Source organism: Bos indicus x Bos taurus, chromosome 19 (genome assembly GCF_003369695.1).
Source record: "Bos indicus x Bos taurus breed Angus x Brahman F1 hybrid chromosome 19, Bos_hybrid_MaternalHap_v2.0, whole genome shotgun sequence".
Taxonomy (NCBI): Eukaryota; Metazoa; Chordata; class Mammalia; order Artiodactyla; family Bovidae; genus Bos; species Bos indicus x Bos taurus.
In genome coordinates, this window is record NC_040094.1 from 11,893,310 (window position 1) to 11,912,105 (window position 18,796).

An 18,796-nucleotide genomic window follows, 5' to 3' on the forward strand; every position below is an offset into this window, starting at 1 on the left:
TGCTTGTTGACAGAAGATGCTATATATGTTAAATACTTTAGGAAAATAGGTTTTATAGAACAGAAATGCTCTTCTTATCAGTTGAGTCTAAATCGAAATCAGGCAGTGTGGGCTGTGTGGAAGGTGGGTATTGAGATATATACTTTTTTTTTTTTTGGTGGCTGCACAGCGCAGCTAGTGGACTCTTAGTTCCCCAACCAGGGATTGAACAGGTTTCTGGCAGTGAAAGTGCCAAATCCTGACCACTGGACCGCTAGGGAAATATCCCTGATGTATATTTTTTAGTATGCTTGCATATGGAATTGCAGTTAGCTTCTCAATGGAACAAATATGGGATTACTTTCATTACATATAACATACTCTCATCAGTTATATTGGCTCCATATGGCAGTGGCTTGGGAGCGAAGCAGGGGAGGAAAGGATAAGGGTGCTTTATATCAATAAAATCTTCACCAGTTGAACTGATAAAATTTCCAGACCTTGGGTTTATTATGAGCTGAAAGTAAAATACCGTATTAAGATTCTTGCTGTGAATTAGGACCCCTCTTGAATGTTCGTTCTGCTGGGTACAGGCAAATAGGATTTTGAGCAGGTGTGGAAGAGGAGGTCAGAGAAATTGGTGGAAATAGGAAAGAGGAGGAAATATGACTACTACCCTAGGGAGAGGAGCTTTAATTACAAAGGTAATTAAAGAGGATTTTGAGGAAGAGGCTTCAGCAAAATATATCTAACATAGCAGTGCTTTTGGAGTCGAAAATGTTTCTTTTGAGTGTGTTATTCTAAGAGATGCAAGGTGGACAAGCAAGGAGTTGGAGTGGAATTGGGTTGGCCACCCAAGGAGATTCAGTGACATCCAGGTTTCTCTATAGGTTTTAAAATTCTGAAAAATGAGAGAAATTTAGATTCTTAGAAAATCTGACTACTGTGAATTTCTAATAATATAATTAGAATCCTGTTTGTGAATTTGTATCCTTTAGTGTGTCCATCCATCAGGTGCTCAGTAGTATCCAACTCTTCGTGACACCGTGGACTGTAGCACACCAGGCTCCTCTGTCCACGGGATTCCCAGGCAAGAAATCCGCCAATTTCCTCCTACAGGGGATCTTTCCAACCCAGGGATCTAACCCGAGTCTTCTGTGTCTCCTGTATTGCAGGCGGATTCTTTAACCCCTGAGCCACTGGGGAAGCCCCCATCCTTTAGTACACAAGCTTTTAAAACATTGGTGCATATCAGAGTAGCCTCACATCCTCATTTTACAGAAAGGAAACTGAGGCATCAACCAGGGATATGATTGCCCAAGACCACGGAGATAACTAGTGGTAGTATCTTCTGACACAATTCAGTAAGCTTCGTTGCACAGCTTCTTCACTGCATTCACTAGTCTTGTTTGTAATGTACCTGTTTGTGGTGTGTCAGAGCCAATTCAGATCCTTCCAGCCACGCTCACTGACTGCATGATCTCAAATAAATTGCTTAACCTCTCAGACTAAAGACTCAGAAAAAAGACTTTTTTCTTCTCCATAAAATGAAGACTGTGTGAGATAGAGTATATCAAGTACTCTCAAAATATCCTGGCACATTATGTAGTTAGCTGGTTTATGGAAATAGAGCTTGTCAGTGTTAACTGATTGCCAAGGAACCAATCATTCAAGTTTACCCTCATCTATACATAAAGACATAATAATAAATGCAGTTATACTAGAGGTACTGCATTTTTAGAACAGCAGTTTGTTTCTTTCCTTCCTTGCTTTTTTTCTCTTTGTCGTTGGTCCTATTTAGAAATACACCCCCCTCCCCCCCCCCAGCTTTTTAATTTTTAAATTTTTGGCCATGCTGGGTCTTTGTTGCTGTGTGTGGGCTTTCTCTAGTTGCAGAAAGCAGGGGCTACTCTTTAGCTGTGGTGCGGTGGCTCCTTTCGTTGTGGAGAACGGGCTTTAGGCACAAGGGCTTCAGTGGTTGTGGCATGTGGGCTTAGTTGCCTTGTAGCATGTGGAATCTTCCCAGACCAGGGATTGAACTTGTGTCCCCTGCATTGGCAGGCAGATTCTTAACCACTGGGCCACCAGGGAAGTCCTAGAGATACCTACTTTTTAGGTATGTGACACTGAGTGAATCTATATTAGTGAATATATGTATTTATAGTAAATAGATGTATTTACATGGCGCAGTTAATTTTTCAGTGACTAAAAGATGAGAATTAGTTTTAAGTACTATATTAAAACCAGTGGTTGAAAGGGTTTTTGTTTTTCTGTTTCATTGGTGATAATATAATTTGGGAACAGAGTTGAAACTAAAGGAAAGTTTTCCTTTAGAAATTTTTTCATTAAATTATGAAAATGTTGGAAACCTCTGCTTTCTGTGAAGACACAGGTTAAAAGAGTAAAAGAAAATTGTTAATGCAACTTAAAAAAATCATGAATTTTTACTCTGCTAGTTCAAAATTTGAAATAGAGACTTCCTGCCGAATTTCAGATTGGGTTAGTAGATTTTTATTGAGCAAAAAGTTTAAAAAATTTTTAGTGTTTTGAAAAATAGTGGTATATAAATAATATGTATTCAGATGTTCATGATTATTAATATCTCAATATCTTGCATTTTATTAGATACTTACTGTAATGTACTTTTAAATAGCCAGTATTTGAGGCCAGATTTACTTCTTTTCCCCAGATTACTGAACCTTATTTTATAAGGAAATATCTGTGAACAGGCAGGCAAGTAGATAAATGACTTAATGAATATTTAGATTAAGGATATTTTTCACCCATTCTGTAACAATTTATTTAAAACTTTTTAAACAGTTTGTTTAAATTTTTATAAAATTGGGACTTAAGGCATATTAACTTGAATTTATGTATAATTTTAATTTAAAACTTTGTAAATAGTCATTCTGATGGGCTAGTTTGAAACAGTTACCTTCTATAGTACCTTATTGTGTAGTCACTAAGTCCTGCGTCCAGCTCTTTTGTGACTCCATGGACTGCAGCCTGCCTGGCTCCTGCATCCATGGAATTCTCCAGATAAAAATGCAGGAGTGGGTTGCCGTTTTCTTCTCCAGGGGATCTTCCCAATCCAGGGATTGAACATGCGTCTCCTGCGTTGGCAGGAGAACTCTTCACCCCTGAGCCACAATGGGGAGAATTCTACTTTGTCAGTCGTAGTGGCACATACACAAAAAAACATTAGATGGGTCATAAAGCTTAAGGCAGAAAAAAAAATCTGCATAAAGTTTCCTGTGAAGGATAACCGTCAGTATGTCCTGTAGAATAGCTTGGTGTTTCTGGTGTTGGACTTCTAGATACCATTGAGTAGCAGAAAAAAATTGTGCCTCAAAATGCTTGTGCTCCAGAAGTAACGGTAGGAAGTTCTAAGCCCAGATGCAGGTGGCAAGACAGGCCTGGCTGACTCCGGAAGTGAAACATAGCCCCAGGGCATGTGGCTTCTTTCTAGGTGGCTTCAAAGTTGTGGCTCAGTGTTAATTACTCTGTAGTCTTTAATTTAGAATTAAGTAAAGTGAATATTAAAGATAAAACAATTATATAATACCAATTTTATAGAAGTTAGCCTTTTGTCTTTAAAGTGAAGTCTTCATAGGTGATTGTATGAAGCCCCAGAGACCCCCCCCCAAAAAAAATCCTCTAATGATAACCACCCCTGCCTGCCCCTCCCACACAAAAGAAGCTGTATCAAGTTGAAACTGCAAGTATTTTTTCCCTTGATACCGCACCCCCCTCCCCCCACTCTACCCCATTTGCTTAGGTCTAATCATGAGACACACATCCTTGGTGTTAGACTTCATCCTGAGTTGTTCACACTGTGGGCAAGTTCTGACTAAAACACTTGTTTTGAGAGCGCATTTGACCACTCATTGTGTAAAAATACTGTCCATTGCCTTTGTGTATCATGACTGTGTACTGGTATCTTTGAAGAAAGATGAGTTCACCTAAATATTCATTGAATTATTCCAAAATTCTTAATAAAAACTTTAAAACTTCTAATTTTTTGATGCCTTTGATAGAAATTGAGAGTTCATAATCAGACTGTATTTAAGAATACTCATTTTAAAGCTACATTTTATAATACTAATAACTGAGTTTCTGCTGCCAGGTTATATTTTAGAGTTCCGTGACTTTTAGTATATTTATAGAGTCATATAGCCATCACCAGAATTTAGTTTTAGCACATTTCTGTCGCCCTCAACAGAAACTCCTCACTGCCATCCCCAGCCCTCAGCAGCTACTAGTCTGTTTCCCATACCTGTAAATGTGCCTTTCTGGAGCGTCCATAAGTGGGCTTATATATTACGTGGCCTTTTGTGTTTGGCTTCTTTCACTCAAGTTGATGATTTAAGGATCATCTTTGTTGTAGTATATATCAGTGTTTCATTCCTTTTTATAGCCAAATAGTATTCCATTGTTAATGTCAACGACATTTATCATTTCACTGGTTGATGTTCATCTGAGTCGTTTCCATTTGGGGGCTATTGTAAATAATGCTGCTATGAACATTTATGCCTGAGTCTTTGTGGAACATGTTATTTTCATTTCTCTTGGGTAGATACCAAGGAATAGATTTGCTGGATCATATGGTAAGTCTATGTTTAATTTTTGAAGAAACTGCCTAACTTTTCCAAAGTGGTTATACCATTTTACATTGCTGCCAGCAGTGTATAAGGGTTACAATTTCTCTGCATCCTTGCCAAACTTTTTTTTTTTGTCTTTTTAATTGTAGCTATCCTGCTGAAGCTATCCTAGTTGATGTGAAGTGATATCTCCATAGAGTTTTGGCTTGCACTTCCCTAAGGGCTAATGATACTGAACGTACTTTCATGTGACTTTTGGCCACTTACCTTCTTTGTGGAAATGCCTGTTCAGATCCTAACCTATTTTTTTTTAAGTGGGTTACTTATTTTTTTTATTATTGAGTTATAGAAGTTCTTTGTATGTTCTTATTTTATGGATTGTGAAGATTTACTCTCTCCTAGTTCTTCTAAAAATTTTATAGTTTGTAGTTTTAGTTCTTACATTTAGGTCTGTGACCCACTTTTACGCATGGTGTGAAGGTAAGGATCCAAAGTAAATGTTCACATGTGGATATGCGATTGTCCTGAACTGTCATTTATTGAAACAAGTCTCTCTCCCATTGAATTTTCTTAGCATCTTTGTCAAAAATCAGTTGACCATAAATGGAAGGGTTTATTCTGCGCTCTCATTTCTATTTCATTGATTTATATTTCTGTCCTTATGCCAGTACCACACTGAATTAATTGCTGTTGCTTCATAGTACATTTTGAAATCAGGACATGTAAGTCCCCCAACTTTGTTCTCCTTTTTCAAGACTGTTTTCACCCCACCCCCACCCTTGATTTTCTGAGTGAATTTTAGGATAAGCTTGGCACTTTCTGCAAGAAAGGGACTAGGTGTTTTTAAAAGATTGAGTTGAATCTGTAAACCAATTTGTTTAGTATCGCCATCTTAACAATGTTAAGTTGTCTGATGCATGAACATGGAGTGTCTTTTGATTTATTTAGGTCTTTTAAAATTTCTTTCAGCAATGTTTTTGGAGTTATTAAATATTGAAACCTTGCACTTTTGTTAAATTTATTTCTAAGTATTTTATTCTATTGATGCCACTGTGAATGGAGTTATCTTAATTTCATTTTTGAATTGTTCATTTTGCTATTGTACAGAGGGTTAAATTAAGTTTTGCACTCATTTATACTATGGTCAGAATAAATGTTTGGCCAGTATGACTCCACACAATTTGAGACTGTTGCTTAACTGTTTTGCTTTGATCAGCCGTATCATTCATGACAATGTCTTGGAATGGTTGTGGTTACCTTAGGCTTGGTTAGGTTGCAGTTACATAAGGTTGCTAGCATTATGTTAGTCTTACCAAAAGCATGTCAAAATAACTTTTTATAAGTCATTTGATTAACTCAGAATGCGGTACCTTTAGTTTAATAAAATGCAGAATACATACTTTGAATACATGTAATTTTTGAAGGAGAAATCACCCGGTTTTGTTTGTAGATCATTGATGAGCAGCATCTATGGCTTAGTTGTCACATAAAATTAAAAGTGAAATCCCCCCAATATTGTTTGTGTGCTTTACTTTGTTCATCACATTTACCTATTAATAAAGCATAGAGAATTCGTAAGCTGATTTCTTTCATTCATTCTCCTTCAGTAATGGGGTGAAGCATTACATTTTTAAATTTCTTGTTTATGGGATTATTTATTTTTAAAACTTTAACATATTTTTCAGGGTCAGTTAAATGAAAGCATGGACCATGGGGGAGTTGGACCATATGAACTGTAAGTATATTTGAAAAGGTTTCACTGTGCTGTCTTTTTTTAATTTAGGTTATATCAGCTCCAGTTTACAGCCATCATGTGATTTTAGTAACCTATTCTTAAATATATAGTCATACAGAGACTTGGTTTATTGAGCTTGGCACCAATATGAAAACATATCTGGGGTTTTGAGATCATGTATGGATTTTGAGAAGAAGATTATTAAAATTCAGAGTATTCTGATTATGAGTCTAAGTGTGTAAAAGATTTTTATTAGTTTAATATGGAGAACTACCTTTTCCTACTGAACAATAAAAATTTTAGAAATGCTCCCCAAATCAAATCCCTCTTGTTTTGCTTGTAATGCGTCATCTAAACAGAGATTTGTGCATTCTTGTGTCATTCTGGGAAAGCTTCATTAGTTGACTAAGGTGTATCCCACCTTCAAGTAAAAAGCCTTGGATTGTGGGGAAATTAAGATCACTCATAGAAAGCATTTAAATGACAGATAAATTGCTACCCTTTTTGGAACCTTTAAGTATATATGGAAAGATGCATGGTTATAATTTAATAACAAGAATTTTTAGCTGAAAACTTGAACTAATTGGGTACTTTTAGAAAGTGCTTAGATTTTCTGCTGATGTTGCCAAGTACAGTTGGATAATATCTAACCTCAGACATTTTGAATAAACTAAATTTGAATAACTAGAAGACTTTTTTCCTTTGTCAGCTTAATAAACTTGTTCTAATTCATCTTAGTTTGGGAGTACTTGATGCTTATGAAAATCAATAATCAGTAGCACATTCTGTAAACAAGCAGATCAGCAGACAGTTCTCAAGCCACCCTAATCTTGACCTACCATGTCATCGAATCATTAACTTAGAGCACAGATACTAAATTTGCTATCATGTACTTTTTTCCTTTTACTTAATTGGAGTATAATTCTCATTCTAACAATATGCTGAAGGTAATTTAACTTCTCACAAATTTACTTTTGGTTTTGTTTTTCTCCCCAGTGGCATGGAACATTGTGAGAAATTTGAAATCTCAGAAACTAGTGTGAACAGAGGGCCAGAAAAAATCAGACCAGAATGTTTTGAGCTCCTTCGAGTACTTGGTAAAGGGGGCTATGGAAAGGTAGGAAGTATTTTGAAATGAGAGCTGTCTTTGTCTGTCTCGGGTAGATTAATGTTTACACCGTTTCCAGCTGTCTTCTTCAGTCTTTGTAAGCTCTCAGCAAAGGACAGGATCATTTAACCTGGTATTATTTGAGCAATGTATAGAAGCTCTCCTCTTACTACCATTCACATAACAGCCTGGCACTTTGTGGGTACTCAGTCAATATTTGTGGAATAAATAAATAGGCAGCTGGGCTAGGGAGTATCTGTTATTAGAGGATTCATTCCTTCCTTTTGTTAAATGGTACCGACTATAGGTATTCTTTTAAAAAACAAACTACTCCTTACTTTCAAGAGGCATGGCACATTAGATTAGTATCAGTTACTGAGACCTTAATCTAAATTGATTTTCTTTGACTTGCAGTATTCAGAGCAATAGAGTTAGGGCAGTTGAAGAATTTAAAAGAGGAGAAGAAAAATGAAGAACATCTTTTGGTTTCATAGTTTTGCCAGAAACTTTCTAATTTAAGACCTCACCTTTGAGTGTTCTATTCAAGAAAATTTGGACATTCTGTTTGCCATTCTTTTTCAAAAGACAGAGTTTGGGTAACATGTTAGTACTTAAGATTAAGCTTGAGAACTACTTATGCTATTGTGTAGTGTTAATTTTTGCAAAACATGGCATTTGTAGTTTATTCTTAGGCTTTAGGACACATTCTCGTCTGTTTTAATCATTGTGAATGTATAGCACATGCACTGTGAATCTCATATTTTAGCTGTTGCATGAGAGGATATTATGGCTAATCATTTTAAGGCTTAAGTAATTCCTGTCAAATATTAAATAGTTATATGTGAAGCATCTCTGAAAATTTATGAGCTATTTTATAATTTCTGTGTGTCTAGGAAACATGATTATAGTCTTTTCTATGCAAACTTGGATTTTATAAAGTAACATGGAGTGCTTGTTTTATAACACAGAGTGCTTGTTATTAGATGGTAATGACCACTTTTGCCACCAGATGTCAGCAGAATAAACAGGAAGGTTCTGTGTTGTATGACAGTTTTCACTACTAAGGACTTCCTAGGTAGCTCAGCTGGTCAAGAATCCTCCTGCAATGCAGGAGAACCCAGTTCGATCCCTGGGAAGTGAAGATCCCCTAAAGGGACACGCTACCCACTCCGGTTTTCTTGGGCTTCTCTGGTGGCTCAGATGGTAAAGAATTTGCCTGCAATGTGGGAGCCCTGGGTTGGGAAGATCCCCTGGAGGAGAGCATGGCAGCCCATTCCAGTATTCTTGCCTGGAGAATCCCCAAGGACAGAGAAGCCAGGTGGGTTACGGTCCGTGGGGTCGCAAAGAATTGGACACGACTGAGTGATTAAGCACACTAGTAAATCTTGAATGTAGTCTGGCTCTTTTAGCTCATCATTTTTGTACACAGTCCTTGATGGTGCTAGTTTCTGTAAGAATATAGACTGCTGTATCATTTGCTTCGTATACCTAGGAATTAAGGGACTGTGACTTAACATAGTTTAGCTTTTAATAACACACACTTTTATTTTTCATCCAGGTTTTTCAAGTACGAAAAGTAACAGGAGCAAATACCGGGAAAATATTTGCCATGAAGGTGCTTAAAAAGGTGATTTCTCTCCTCCCCCTCAACTATGTTCTTAATTGCTATAAAATTGATATTTTGGTCTAAAATTCTCAGTTAAAAATTGTATTTCTACCACAATTATAAGTCCTCTTGGAATGTGGGGTACATTTTATCATTCTTACGCCTGTTTTATTCTGCTTGGTTACTTGTTGAGGGTGCAGAGGAGATCGTTTCATTTCTCCTCTGAGGTTAACTCTTTAGCCCTTTGTTCTGGTCTCTGTATTTCTAAGTAATAAGCATGTTCTGCTGTGACTTAATTCAGTAGTTTTAGAATTAGAGATTGACTTCCTGTTTTATTCCTTTCTTCCTTTTTCCCATCCTCATCTGGCATCATTTTCTTTCGATCTACTGTTGCCTTCTCAAACCTCCCATCAACTCTAAAACACCTTTCAGGCCAGTGTATGAGCACACTTATGAGATAAGTGACTAGTCCTGTTTATTTTGCTCGGGCCACCCCAGAGGAGCCTTCTGTCCCCTGCTCTCACCTGTGCTGATCTTTCTCTCGGCATTGCTGTCATTCCTGGACTTCCCCTTCACTACAATCCTTCAGATCCTCCTGACTCCGTCAGTGTTGGATCCTTGGTTTCTTGGATCCCAGATTTTCCTTTTTCTTAGTTTGTGTCCTGTTCCCTTGCTCTGGTGACCATTTACTGGTGATTTCCTGAGAAACTGAAAGCAGGGGAATTTGATATTCCAAATTTTTGCAGTGATGTGTCTTGCTTTGATTCTTATTATTTATTTTTACTGTTTCAGTCTTAAAAGTTTTCGTCTTTTAGCTCCAGGGAATTTTCTTTTATGATCTCTTCGATAATTTTCCTCTGGTTGTTTTCTTCTCTTAGAATTGTGTTTACTTGGGTGTTGGACCTCCTAGACTGATCATCTGTTTTTCTTTCCTTTCCACTTGTCCATTTCTTTATCTTTTTGTTTACTTTCTGAGGTTTTTCCTAGAAATTTATTTTCTAATCATTTTTAAAATTTAGTGTATTTATTTGGCTTTGCGTTATGGCTTGTGGGATTTTATTAATAGTTGCCCGACCAGGGATCCAGTCCAGGCCCCTGGCAGTGCAAGTGCAGAGTCTTAATCCCTGGACTGCCAAAGAATTCCCTTACTTATATTTTAAAAACTATCATATTTGTAATTCCCCAAAGCTCTTTTTGTTGTTTTTTTTTCTTTTTATACCTATTTTGTGAGTACAGTATTTTCCTTTATTCCTCTGAGACATTTTAATTATAAATTCTTTGAAATATTCTTTTGTCTGATGGGCGTGTCTCTTGTCTAAGTTCCTATTTTCTTTGACTTTGATTTAGTGTTTTGTTGCCATGTTAGGGGCCTTCTTTACATGTCTGGTGTCCTTGAAGAGTGGAACTCTGAGAAGCTGATCAGAAGCTGAGTACGTGTAGCCTTCTCCAGTGTGCAGTCATGAGATTAGCTGGCAGTTGACTAAGAACTTCTAAACGTCAGTGTCTAAAGGTCTTTTTTCTGATATGGATCAATTCGTGCTGGGAAAGATCCTCTATTATTCTGCCTAGAAAAAGCATTCTGGGGCTGGATGACAGACAGGAGATGGAGATCTCACCTTTCAACATCAGATTTTTACTGAAATCATGTTTGTTTTGTTTTTAACTTTATTGATGTATAGTTGCTTTACAATGTTATGTTCATTTCTGCTGCACAGCAAAGCGATTCACTTACACATGCATATTCTTTTTCATCCATTATGGTTTATCACATGACATTTATTATAGTTCCCTGTGCTATGCGGTAGGTCTTTGCTGTTTATCCAGCCTCTGTGTACTAGTTTGCATCTGCTAATCCCAAACTCCCAAACCTTGCCTCTACCTTCCCTCCCTATCCCCAGCCACGAGTGTATTTGCTTTGTGCGTCTATTTCTGTTTTGTAGATAGCTTTATTTGTTGTATTTTGTTTACGTAACTGATATATGGTATTTTGTCTTTCTCTTTCGGACTTTGCTTAAATGTGGTAGTATCTAGGTCCATCCGTGTTGCTGCAGATAGCATTGTTTTGGTCTTTATTATGGCTGAGTAGCGAGGTCAAGTTTTTACTTCAGCACTCTATCTGATCCTTCACTCTTTTTTTTTTTTTTCTGGAGACCACATCTCTCCAAGTGGTAGTTCCTGGCTGGTTACTATAGATTTGGGAATCTTGCTGATCTATCTGTTCCTACAGAGACTTTGAGATAATCCTCCTGTTTTCAGCCCTCCACCTTCTGCCTTCTATAGTCCTTAATGATTTCATATTGTTTTCCTTTTCTTTCCTTTTATTTTTACTTTTAATTTTTGAACACTGCTAGGGCTTTATCTGGTGGGTCAGATGGTAAAGAATCTGCCTGTAGTGCAGGAGACCCAGGTTCAATCCCTGGGTCCTGAAAATCCTCTGAAGAAGGGAATGGCTACCCACTCCCAGTATTCTTGCCTAGAAAATTCCATGGATAGAGGGTCACTGGTAGGGTCACAAAGAGTCAGACAGAACTGAGTGACTAACACTAACTGTTCAGGGCTTTGTAGATGGATTGCACGTTTTTTGAGTTACGCCTCTTTGCAGGCATTTAGGTTTGCTCATACAACTGCTTTATCCCCCTCTGTTTTCACCTTTTGAGATGCAGAATTACATGTGTTTCTTTGTTTTATTAACCTTGGATTGTGTATGTTTGGTTTTTTGTTCTTTTGGTTTGGGATTGATTTCTGAAAATATCTCACTGTCTTAAAATCTTAGTAGGAAACTATATTAAGACAATGAAAATGACTTAAAAAAAAAAATACAATGTTTATATATCATCCTATTGTCCCTGATTTTTACTTAAACAGTACAAATGACTTCTTAATTTAAAAACTGAGGAACAAATACTGTGACCACAACTTTATTGGTGATTGTCTTAAAGAAGCAGTTTAGGTATTTTCAACTTCAGTTTCTGTATCAGTAAGCCAGAATTAATCTGCTGTCTGGCTTTCCCATTGGAATCATTTGAGATTATGGATTTTTTTATCTATACAGTATTTTAAGTCTAAAATTGGAGACAGTATAAATAATACTTGTTCTTGCAGTGTTGAAAGAAGTACTGGTCAGGTTTCTTAGAATAATCCATTCCTTTTGATATGTTGTTTATGAACGCCTGATAATCAGGGCTGAGCAAAATTAGTCATAATTATATCTTAAGTGTCTGGCACAGATATCTTTAATGGAAAGAAGAGGGTTTTTTTTTTCCCCCTACTGATGGTAAGCGGGTGTGGATTAATATATTGGGAAGTCCATAGACGTAACTGCTGCCATTTGTCAGGCTTCCTTTTTGTGCCCAGGCATTGAAGACCTAACTTGCTTTGCCTCTTCTTTTGCTTAGTTACCATGCGTTCTCACTGTGTGGCTTTTCTTTCCCTAAGCCTGGCTAGAGAATCACGCACTGTCTCATTCTTTCCTTGCTGTTCCCGAAAAGCTAGGGTTAGGTCCAAGGTTTTAATTCCTAAATCCCTAGGTAAAGATAACTGTGTTCTCCCTTTGAGTTTCTTCTTTTGATTTTGTTATCCCTGGAAGCAGAGAGTACTAACCCTCTTGGCCTGAGTATGTGGTAAAAATTTACCTCTTTCTAACCTTAAAGATAAAATCATAAACCAGATGTTCCCTTGTCTTAAATGAGTTGCTTACGTCTGAATAATCCATCTGGATTTATTAGTTCTCCTGGGCTTGTTTACTCACTATGAGAAGCTTAGAATGTTGAGGAATAGACTGTTTCCAACAACTATCTCTCTGTCCTACCAGTTGCATCAAAATGTATACTCTAGAAGCAAAATATCATTGCCCATGTCATTAGTTCAGCTTACATTGTAAATTTTACAACCTTTGGCCAAAGGCTTGTAGCTCACAGATTGGTCATGTTTCTTTCATTCCTTCTTTTACTGAACCAGCTGAGACTCTGTAGTGTGCTAGAGACTAGGATTTAGCACTTGAGACGAATGTAATCTATGCTCTCACTCTGCTTACTGTGTAATTCAAGGGAAGAACTGATAAGCTTATCTATAATTTCTACTCTAGTCAAAACCTTCCCACTTTGAGGATTAAGCTTATACTAATCTCTTAGTGTTTATCAGTCATTTTCCCCCCACTCTCAAGTCTTATTTTCCTGGGTGTATTCTGTATCCTTGTATTAAATAAGTAATCGATTGCCTAGCCTTCTAATTCCTCATTGATCTCAAATCCATCAGCGTTCACCTCCATTTCACATCGCCAGGCCCCATAGTTGTATCGTCCTCTTCTGAAACACTGGACTATAATAGAACAACATTCTCGCTTTTTATTCCTATAGTGCCTGGTCTTTGGCCCTTTTAGTGCTTTGACCTTTCTGTTTTTCCCTTCAAGTTCTTAGTCCCCTTTTAATTTTCCTTATACCTACTCTAGCCTAATCAACATGCTCTGCCACGTCAGTCACCTGCTATCCCTGGTTGACCTTATCCTCCAGAACGCTCTCATCAGTTTATCTGTTAATACTCCTTTATTCCTGTATCTCAGTTATTGAACATCACTGGTAGAAATCACACAAACTTTAAATTGCTACTGGGAAAAATTCATAGTCCCCAACTCACGTAGACCCTCAGTACCCACCAAAGGTTCCTAGCCAGCCCCTGCCATTCTCTGCAACTAGTAGAGACTTTACTGTCATGTCAGTCCAGCTATTCTTTTTTAGCAAATTGCCTCTCTTCCTAATTGAGGCTGTCGGACATGATTCCCTTCACTTTTCTTACCCTAATGCTGTGTTGTCTGCATTTTCACCTGTCTTCATCTCTCTCTCTCCAGGCTTAGTGGGAGATATGTTCTTCCTCCTCTCCAAGGCCAAACTCTCTCTTTATGTTTGGATCCCCTCTCTTTCTGCCTGTTTAGCGTCTTTTTGTCACTTCTCTTTCTGCATCCTGATTTCATTCTCTGTTTAAATATATTCATGTCTTTGCCATATTTAGAAAGTAAATCCTTTCTTTACTCGAAGTTTATCATAGCTTCCAGTCTCTGCCATTCATAGACTAATTTCTTAAGAAGTCATTTTCTATTATTTTTTTTACTCACTATCTTTTGAACTCACAACTCTACTATTTTGATGAAACTCTTTCCCTTTGTCAGCAGGGATCTAATTGCTGGATCCAGTAGTCTTTTCCTTCAGTTCAGTTCAGTCACTCAGTCGTGTCCGACTCTTTGCACCCCCATGAATTGCAGCACACCAGGCCTCCCTGTCCATCACCAACTCCTGGAGTTCACTCAGACTCACGTCCATCGAGTCGGTGATGCCATCCAGCCATCTCATCCTCTGTCGTCTCCTCCTCCTCCTGCCCCCAATCCCTTCCAGCATCAGAGTCTTTTCCAGTAAGTCAACTCTTCACGTGAGGAGGCCAAAGTATTGGAGTTTCAGCTTTAGCATCAGTCCTTCCAATGAACACCCAGGACTGATCTCCTTCAGAATGGACTGGTTGGATCTCCTTGCAGTCCAAGGGACTCTCAGGAGTCTTCTCCAACACCACAGTTCAAAAGCATCAATTCTTTGGCACTCAGATTTCTTCACAGTCCAACTGTCACATCCATACTTGACCACTGGAAAAACCATAGCCTTGACTAGACGGACCTTTGTTGGCAAAGTAATGTCTCTGCTTTTCAATCTGCTGTCTAGGTTGGTCATAACTTTCCTTCCAAGGAGTAAGCGTCTTTTAATTTCATGGCTGCAATCACCATCTGCAGTGATTTTGGAGCCCCAAAAAATAAAGTCTGACACTGTTTCCCCATCTATTTCACCATGAAGTGATGGGACCAGATGCTGTGATCTTAGTTTTCTGAATGTTGAGCTTTAAGTCAACTTTTTCACTCTCCTCTTTCACTTTCATCAAGAGGCTTTTGAGTTCCTCTTCACTTTCTGCCATAAGGGTGGTGTCATCTGCATATCTGAGGTTATTGATATTTCTCCTGGCAGTTTTGATTCCAGCTTGTGCTTCTTCCAGCCCAGCGTTTCTCATGATGTACTCTGCATAGAAGTTAAATAAACAGGGTGACAATATACAGCCTTGATGTACTCCTTTTCCTATTTGGAACCAGTCTGTTGTTCCATGTCCATTTCTAACTGTTGCATCCTGACCTGCATATAGGTTTCTCAAGAGACAGGTCAGGTGGTCTGGGATTCCCATCTCTTTCAGAATTTTCCACAGTTTATTGTGATCCACACAGTCAAAGGCGTTGGCATAGTCAATAAAGCAGAAATAGATGTTTTTCTGGAACTCTCTTGCTTTTTCGATGATCCAGTGGACGTTGGCAATTTGGTCTCTGGTTCCTCTGCCTTTTCTAAAACCAGCTTGAACATCTGGAAGTTCACGTTCACATATTGCTGAAGCCTGGCTTGGAAAATTTTGAGCATTACTTTACTAGCATGTGAGATGAGTGCAATTGTGTGGTAGTTTGAGCATTCTTTGGCATTGCCTTTCTTTGGGATTGGAATGAATACTGACCTTTTCCAGTCCTGTAGCCACTGCTGAGTTTTCCAGATTTGCTGGCATATTGAGTGCAGCACTTTCACAGCATCATCTATCAGGATTTGAAATAGCTCAACTGGAATTCCATCACCTCCACTATCGTTGTTTGTAGTGATGCTTTCTAAGGCCCACTTGACTTCACAGTCCAGGATGTCTGGCTCTAGGTGAGTGATCACACCATCGTGATTATCTTGGTTGTGAAGGTCTTTTTTGTACAGTTCTTCTGTGTATTCTTGCCACCTCTTCTTAACATCTTCTGCTTCTGTTAGGTCCATACCATTTCTGTCCCTTATCAAGTCTTTCCTTAACTCATCCTTAATTTACCTCTCTGTTGCACTGAAGCTATTGACCACAGCATTTTGAAACTACACTCCCCTGACTTCTGTGGTTCTTTTGTGATTTTTTCTTCCCTAATTCTTCATCTTATCTTCTTGATGTCTTGCTTCTCAGACTTTCTCAAAATTACTTATTTAAACAATTCAAACCTCCTGAACAGGTAAAAAATAACACCTTTGAAGTTTTTCAAACTTTGCAGAGTTGCAAGAATAGTACAGTGATCACCAGTTGTTAATTTTGCCGTATTTTCTTTGTCTGCCGTTCCCTTTATCTCTCCTCTCTCTGTATGTACACATATGTATATTCAAAGTTTTTATTTTTTTATTTTTTATTTTTTCAAAGTTTTTATTTTTTTGCTATACAAATTGAAAGTTATTTGCAGATATGGCACTTTGCCTTTAAAATCTCTAGTATACATAACCACAATGTAATTATCACATTTGGGAAGTTTAATATTGGTATACAATTCTGTTTTCCTGATACATTGTCTAGAGTCAAACTTCCCTAGTTATGTCAGTAGTATCCTTTACAGCTGTTTTTTGTTTTTAATATCGAGGATTTAAAGAAGGATCACACCTTACATTGAGTAGTCTGGTGTCTTCAGTTTCCTTTACTCTAGAGTCCTGTGTCTTTAGTTTCTTTTGCTTTAGTTTCCTTTACTTTTTTGTCTTTCATGACACTAACATTTTTTGAAGACTCTGGGCCAGTCATTTTGCAGAGTGACCCTGATTTGGATATGTTTCATTATTTCCCAATGAAAATGCTTAAATTTTAAATTTAAGTTAAATGCTTTCTGCAGGAATAATTACATGAGTATTGTGTCCTTAGGAAGCTCATAGTGTTAGTCTGTCTCATTATTTGATGAGTTTGATCATTTGGTTAAGGTGGTGTCCACAAAACTTCCCATTCTACCTCTGCCGTTTTCCCTCTGTAATTAAAAAGTATCTATGGAATGAAAATTAGAGATTCTGCTAATATTCCATCCTAATAATCTTCTATACCCAGTGGTTTTACTATCCATCATTTCTTAGCCAAATCAAGTAATACTCTGGTGATTATAAAGTGGAGACTTTTCTGTTGTATCATTTTTTTCTATATTAGTTGTCATTTTTCTGTAAAGAAGAGATTTTCATATATTTAAAAAATTTTAAAAACCATTTTTATGTATTTTTTGGCTGCACTGGGCTTTCTCTAGTTGCGGCGAGCAGGGGCTCCTCTCCAGTTGCACTGCACGGGCTTCTTTTTGTGGTGGCTTCTCTCGTGGAGCACGGGCTCTAGGCACAAGGACTTCGACAGCTGCAGCTTGTGTGCTGGGCTCTAGAGCACACAAGCTTCAGTAGTTGTGGTGACAGGTTTAGCTGTGCGCTGGCATATGGTATCTTCCTGGAAATCCATGTCCAAATCTGTGTCCCCTGCATTGGCAGGCAAGGCCTCAACCATGGACCATTAGTGAAGTCCCAAAGTTTAGTTTTTTAAAGCAGTGTGGACTACTTTTTTCATAGTGTTATCCATTTCTTTCATTATTCAAATTTTGGTATGAAAAATTTCCCAAATTTTTCTGAAGAGAGCTCTTTTAAGAAGGCTTCTGTGTTCTTTAACATATCCCTGTTAGTTTTGGAGTACTTCCTTTCTGTACAGTAGTGTGCTCCAGGTTTACCTTGCGTGTTCCCTCACCCTGGCCTGGCACCATCTATTTTTCCATGGAGCCCTGGTTTGTTTGGTAGAGAAACCAGGATCTGATTTCTAAGCTATGGTCTTTGCTACTGAAGTGTCATTCTTCTGGCTTTTTCAGAACAGAGCTAGGAAGTTTTGTTTTTGTTTTAAATCATGGCTTCACATTGATATTCCTAATTTCAGTCCAGTTCTTTAGGGTTCTTTTTTCTTCAGTCTACATTTGCATCTTTCTCCACATTGAGAGAAGCCTGATAACAACATTTACTCATTTAGTTAGTGGTACAATATATGCTAATAGTTTGAGAATTATAATACCAGTAGTACTAGTAGTAGCTGCAAGCCTACTAAGTGTGGCCTAAGATTTCCTTGCAATTTTTGTTATGCTTACATATATGTTACTTAAGAATGTGCAGTGTAAAGTTATTTAAGTATCTTCTTTCTCTTTTTGTGGTAAAATTATCAAAGAATTGGATTGGCCAAAAAGTTCACTTGGGTTTTTGTACTATTGTATGGAAAAACCCAAATGAACTTTTTGGCCAACCTAATAAAAGTCAATTAAATTTATGTATTTCTCTTGTATTCAGTTTTATTTGCCTCCCCTGTCCTTGTTGATTTAATATTTTTTGAAATGTATAAAACATCATGGTTCAGAATTCAAGATCTCCATTTTATAATCACATATGATATTGATTCAGGTAAGAAGAGAAATAAATGATAAAACTATTAAGCTTTTACTTAAAATTCCTATTCCTTTTCTTGCCTTCCCACAGTTGTTAGCTCTTTTTTTTTTTTGATAGGTTTCTTTTTGGGATTTTATTTTATTTTATTTTGTTGGCCGCACCACACAGCATGTAGGATCTTAGTTCCTTGACCAGGGATTGAACCCAGGACCTTAGCAGTGAGAACTAGACTGTCAGGGAATTCCCTTTCGTTAACTTTTGACTTATCTTAGTTGTGCTCATTATTGCGTTTATAAGGATGTACATATTATTATATTTTTATTTCCTCTTTTACACAAAAGGTAGCATACTGTGTATACTGCTGTGCCATATACGTTCTTTTGCACCTTGCTTTCATAGAGATATTCCTTGTTTTTTAAAAAAATATTTATTATTTTTCTTTCTTTATTTGGCTGCTCTCTTAGGTGCAGCATGCAGGGCTTTTAGTTGTGGCATGTGGGATCTAGTTCCCTGACCCACGATTGC

General features: G+C 37.5%; 1 protein-coding gene across 2 annotated transcripts in view; it reads left to right on the top strand.

Moving 5' to 3' along the window:
• RPS6KB1 (ribosomal protein S6 kinase B1) overlaps positions 1–18,796 on the top strand; it is a 40,567-nt gene that overhangs the window by 1,436 nt on the left and 20,335 nt on the right. For both annotated transcript variants that reach the window (XM_027519043.1, XM_027519044.1), the window contains 3 exons: positions 6,266–6,315; positions 7,312–7,432; positions 8,982–9,050. In XM_027519043.1, the coding sequence (XP_027374844.1) occupies positions 6,266–6,315; positions 7,312–7,432; positions 8,982–9,050 (240 nt within the window). The remainder of the gene's footprint in view (positions 1–6,265; positions 6,316–7,311; positions 7,433–8,981; positions 9,051–18,796) is intronic.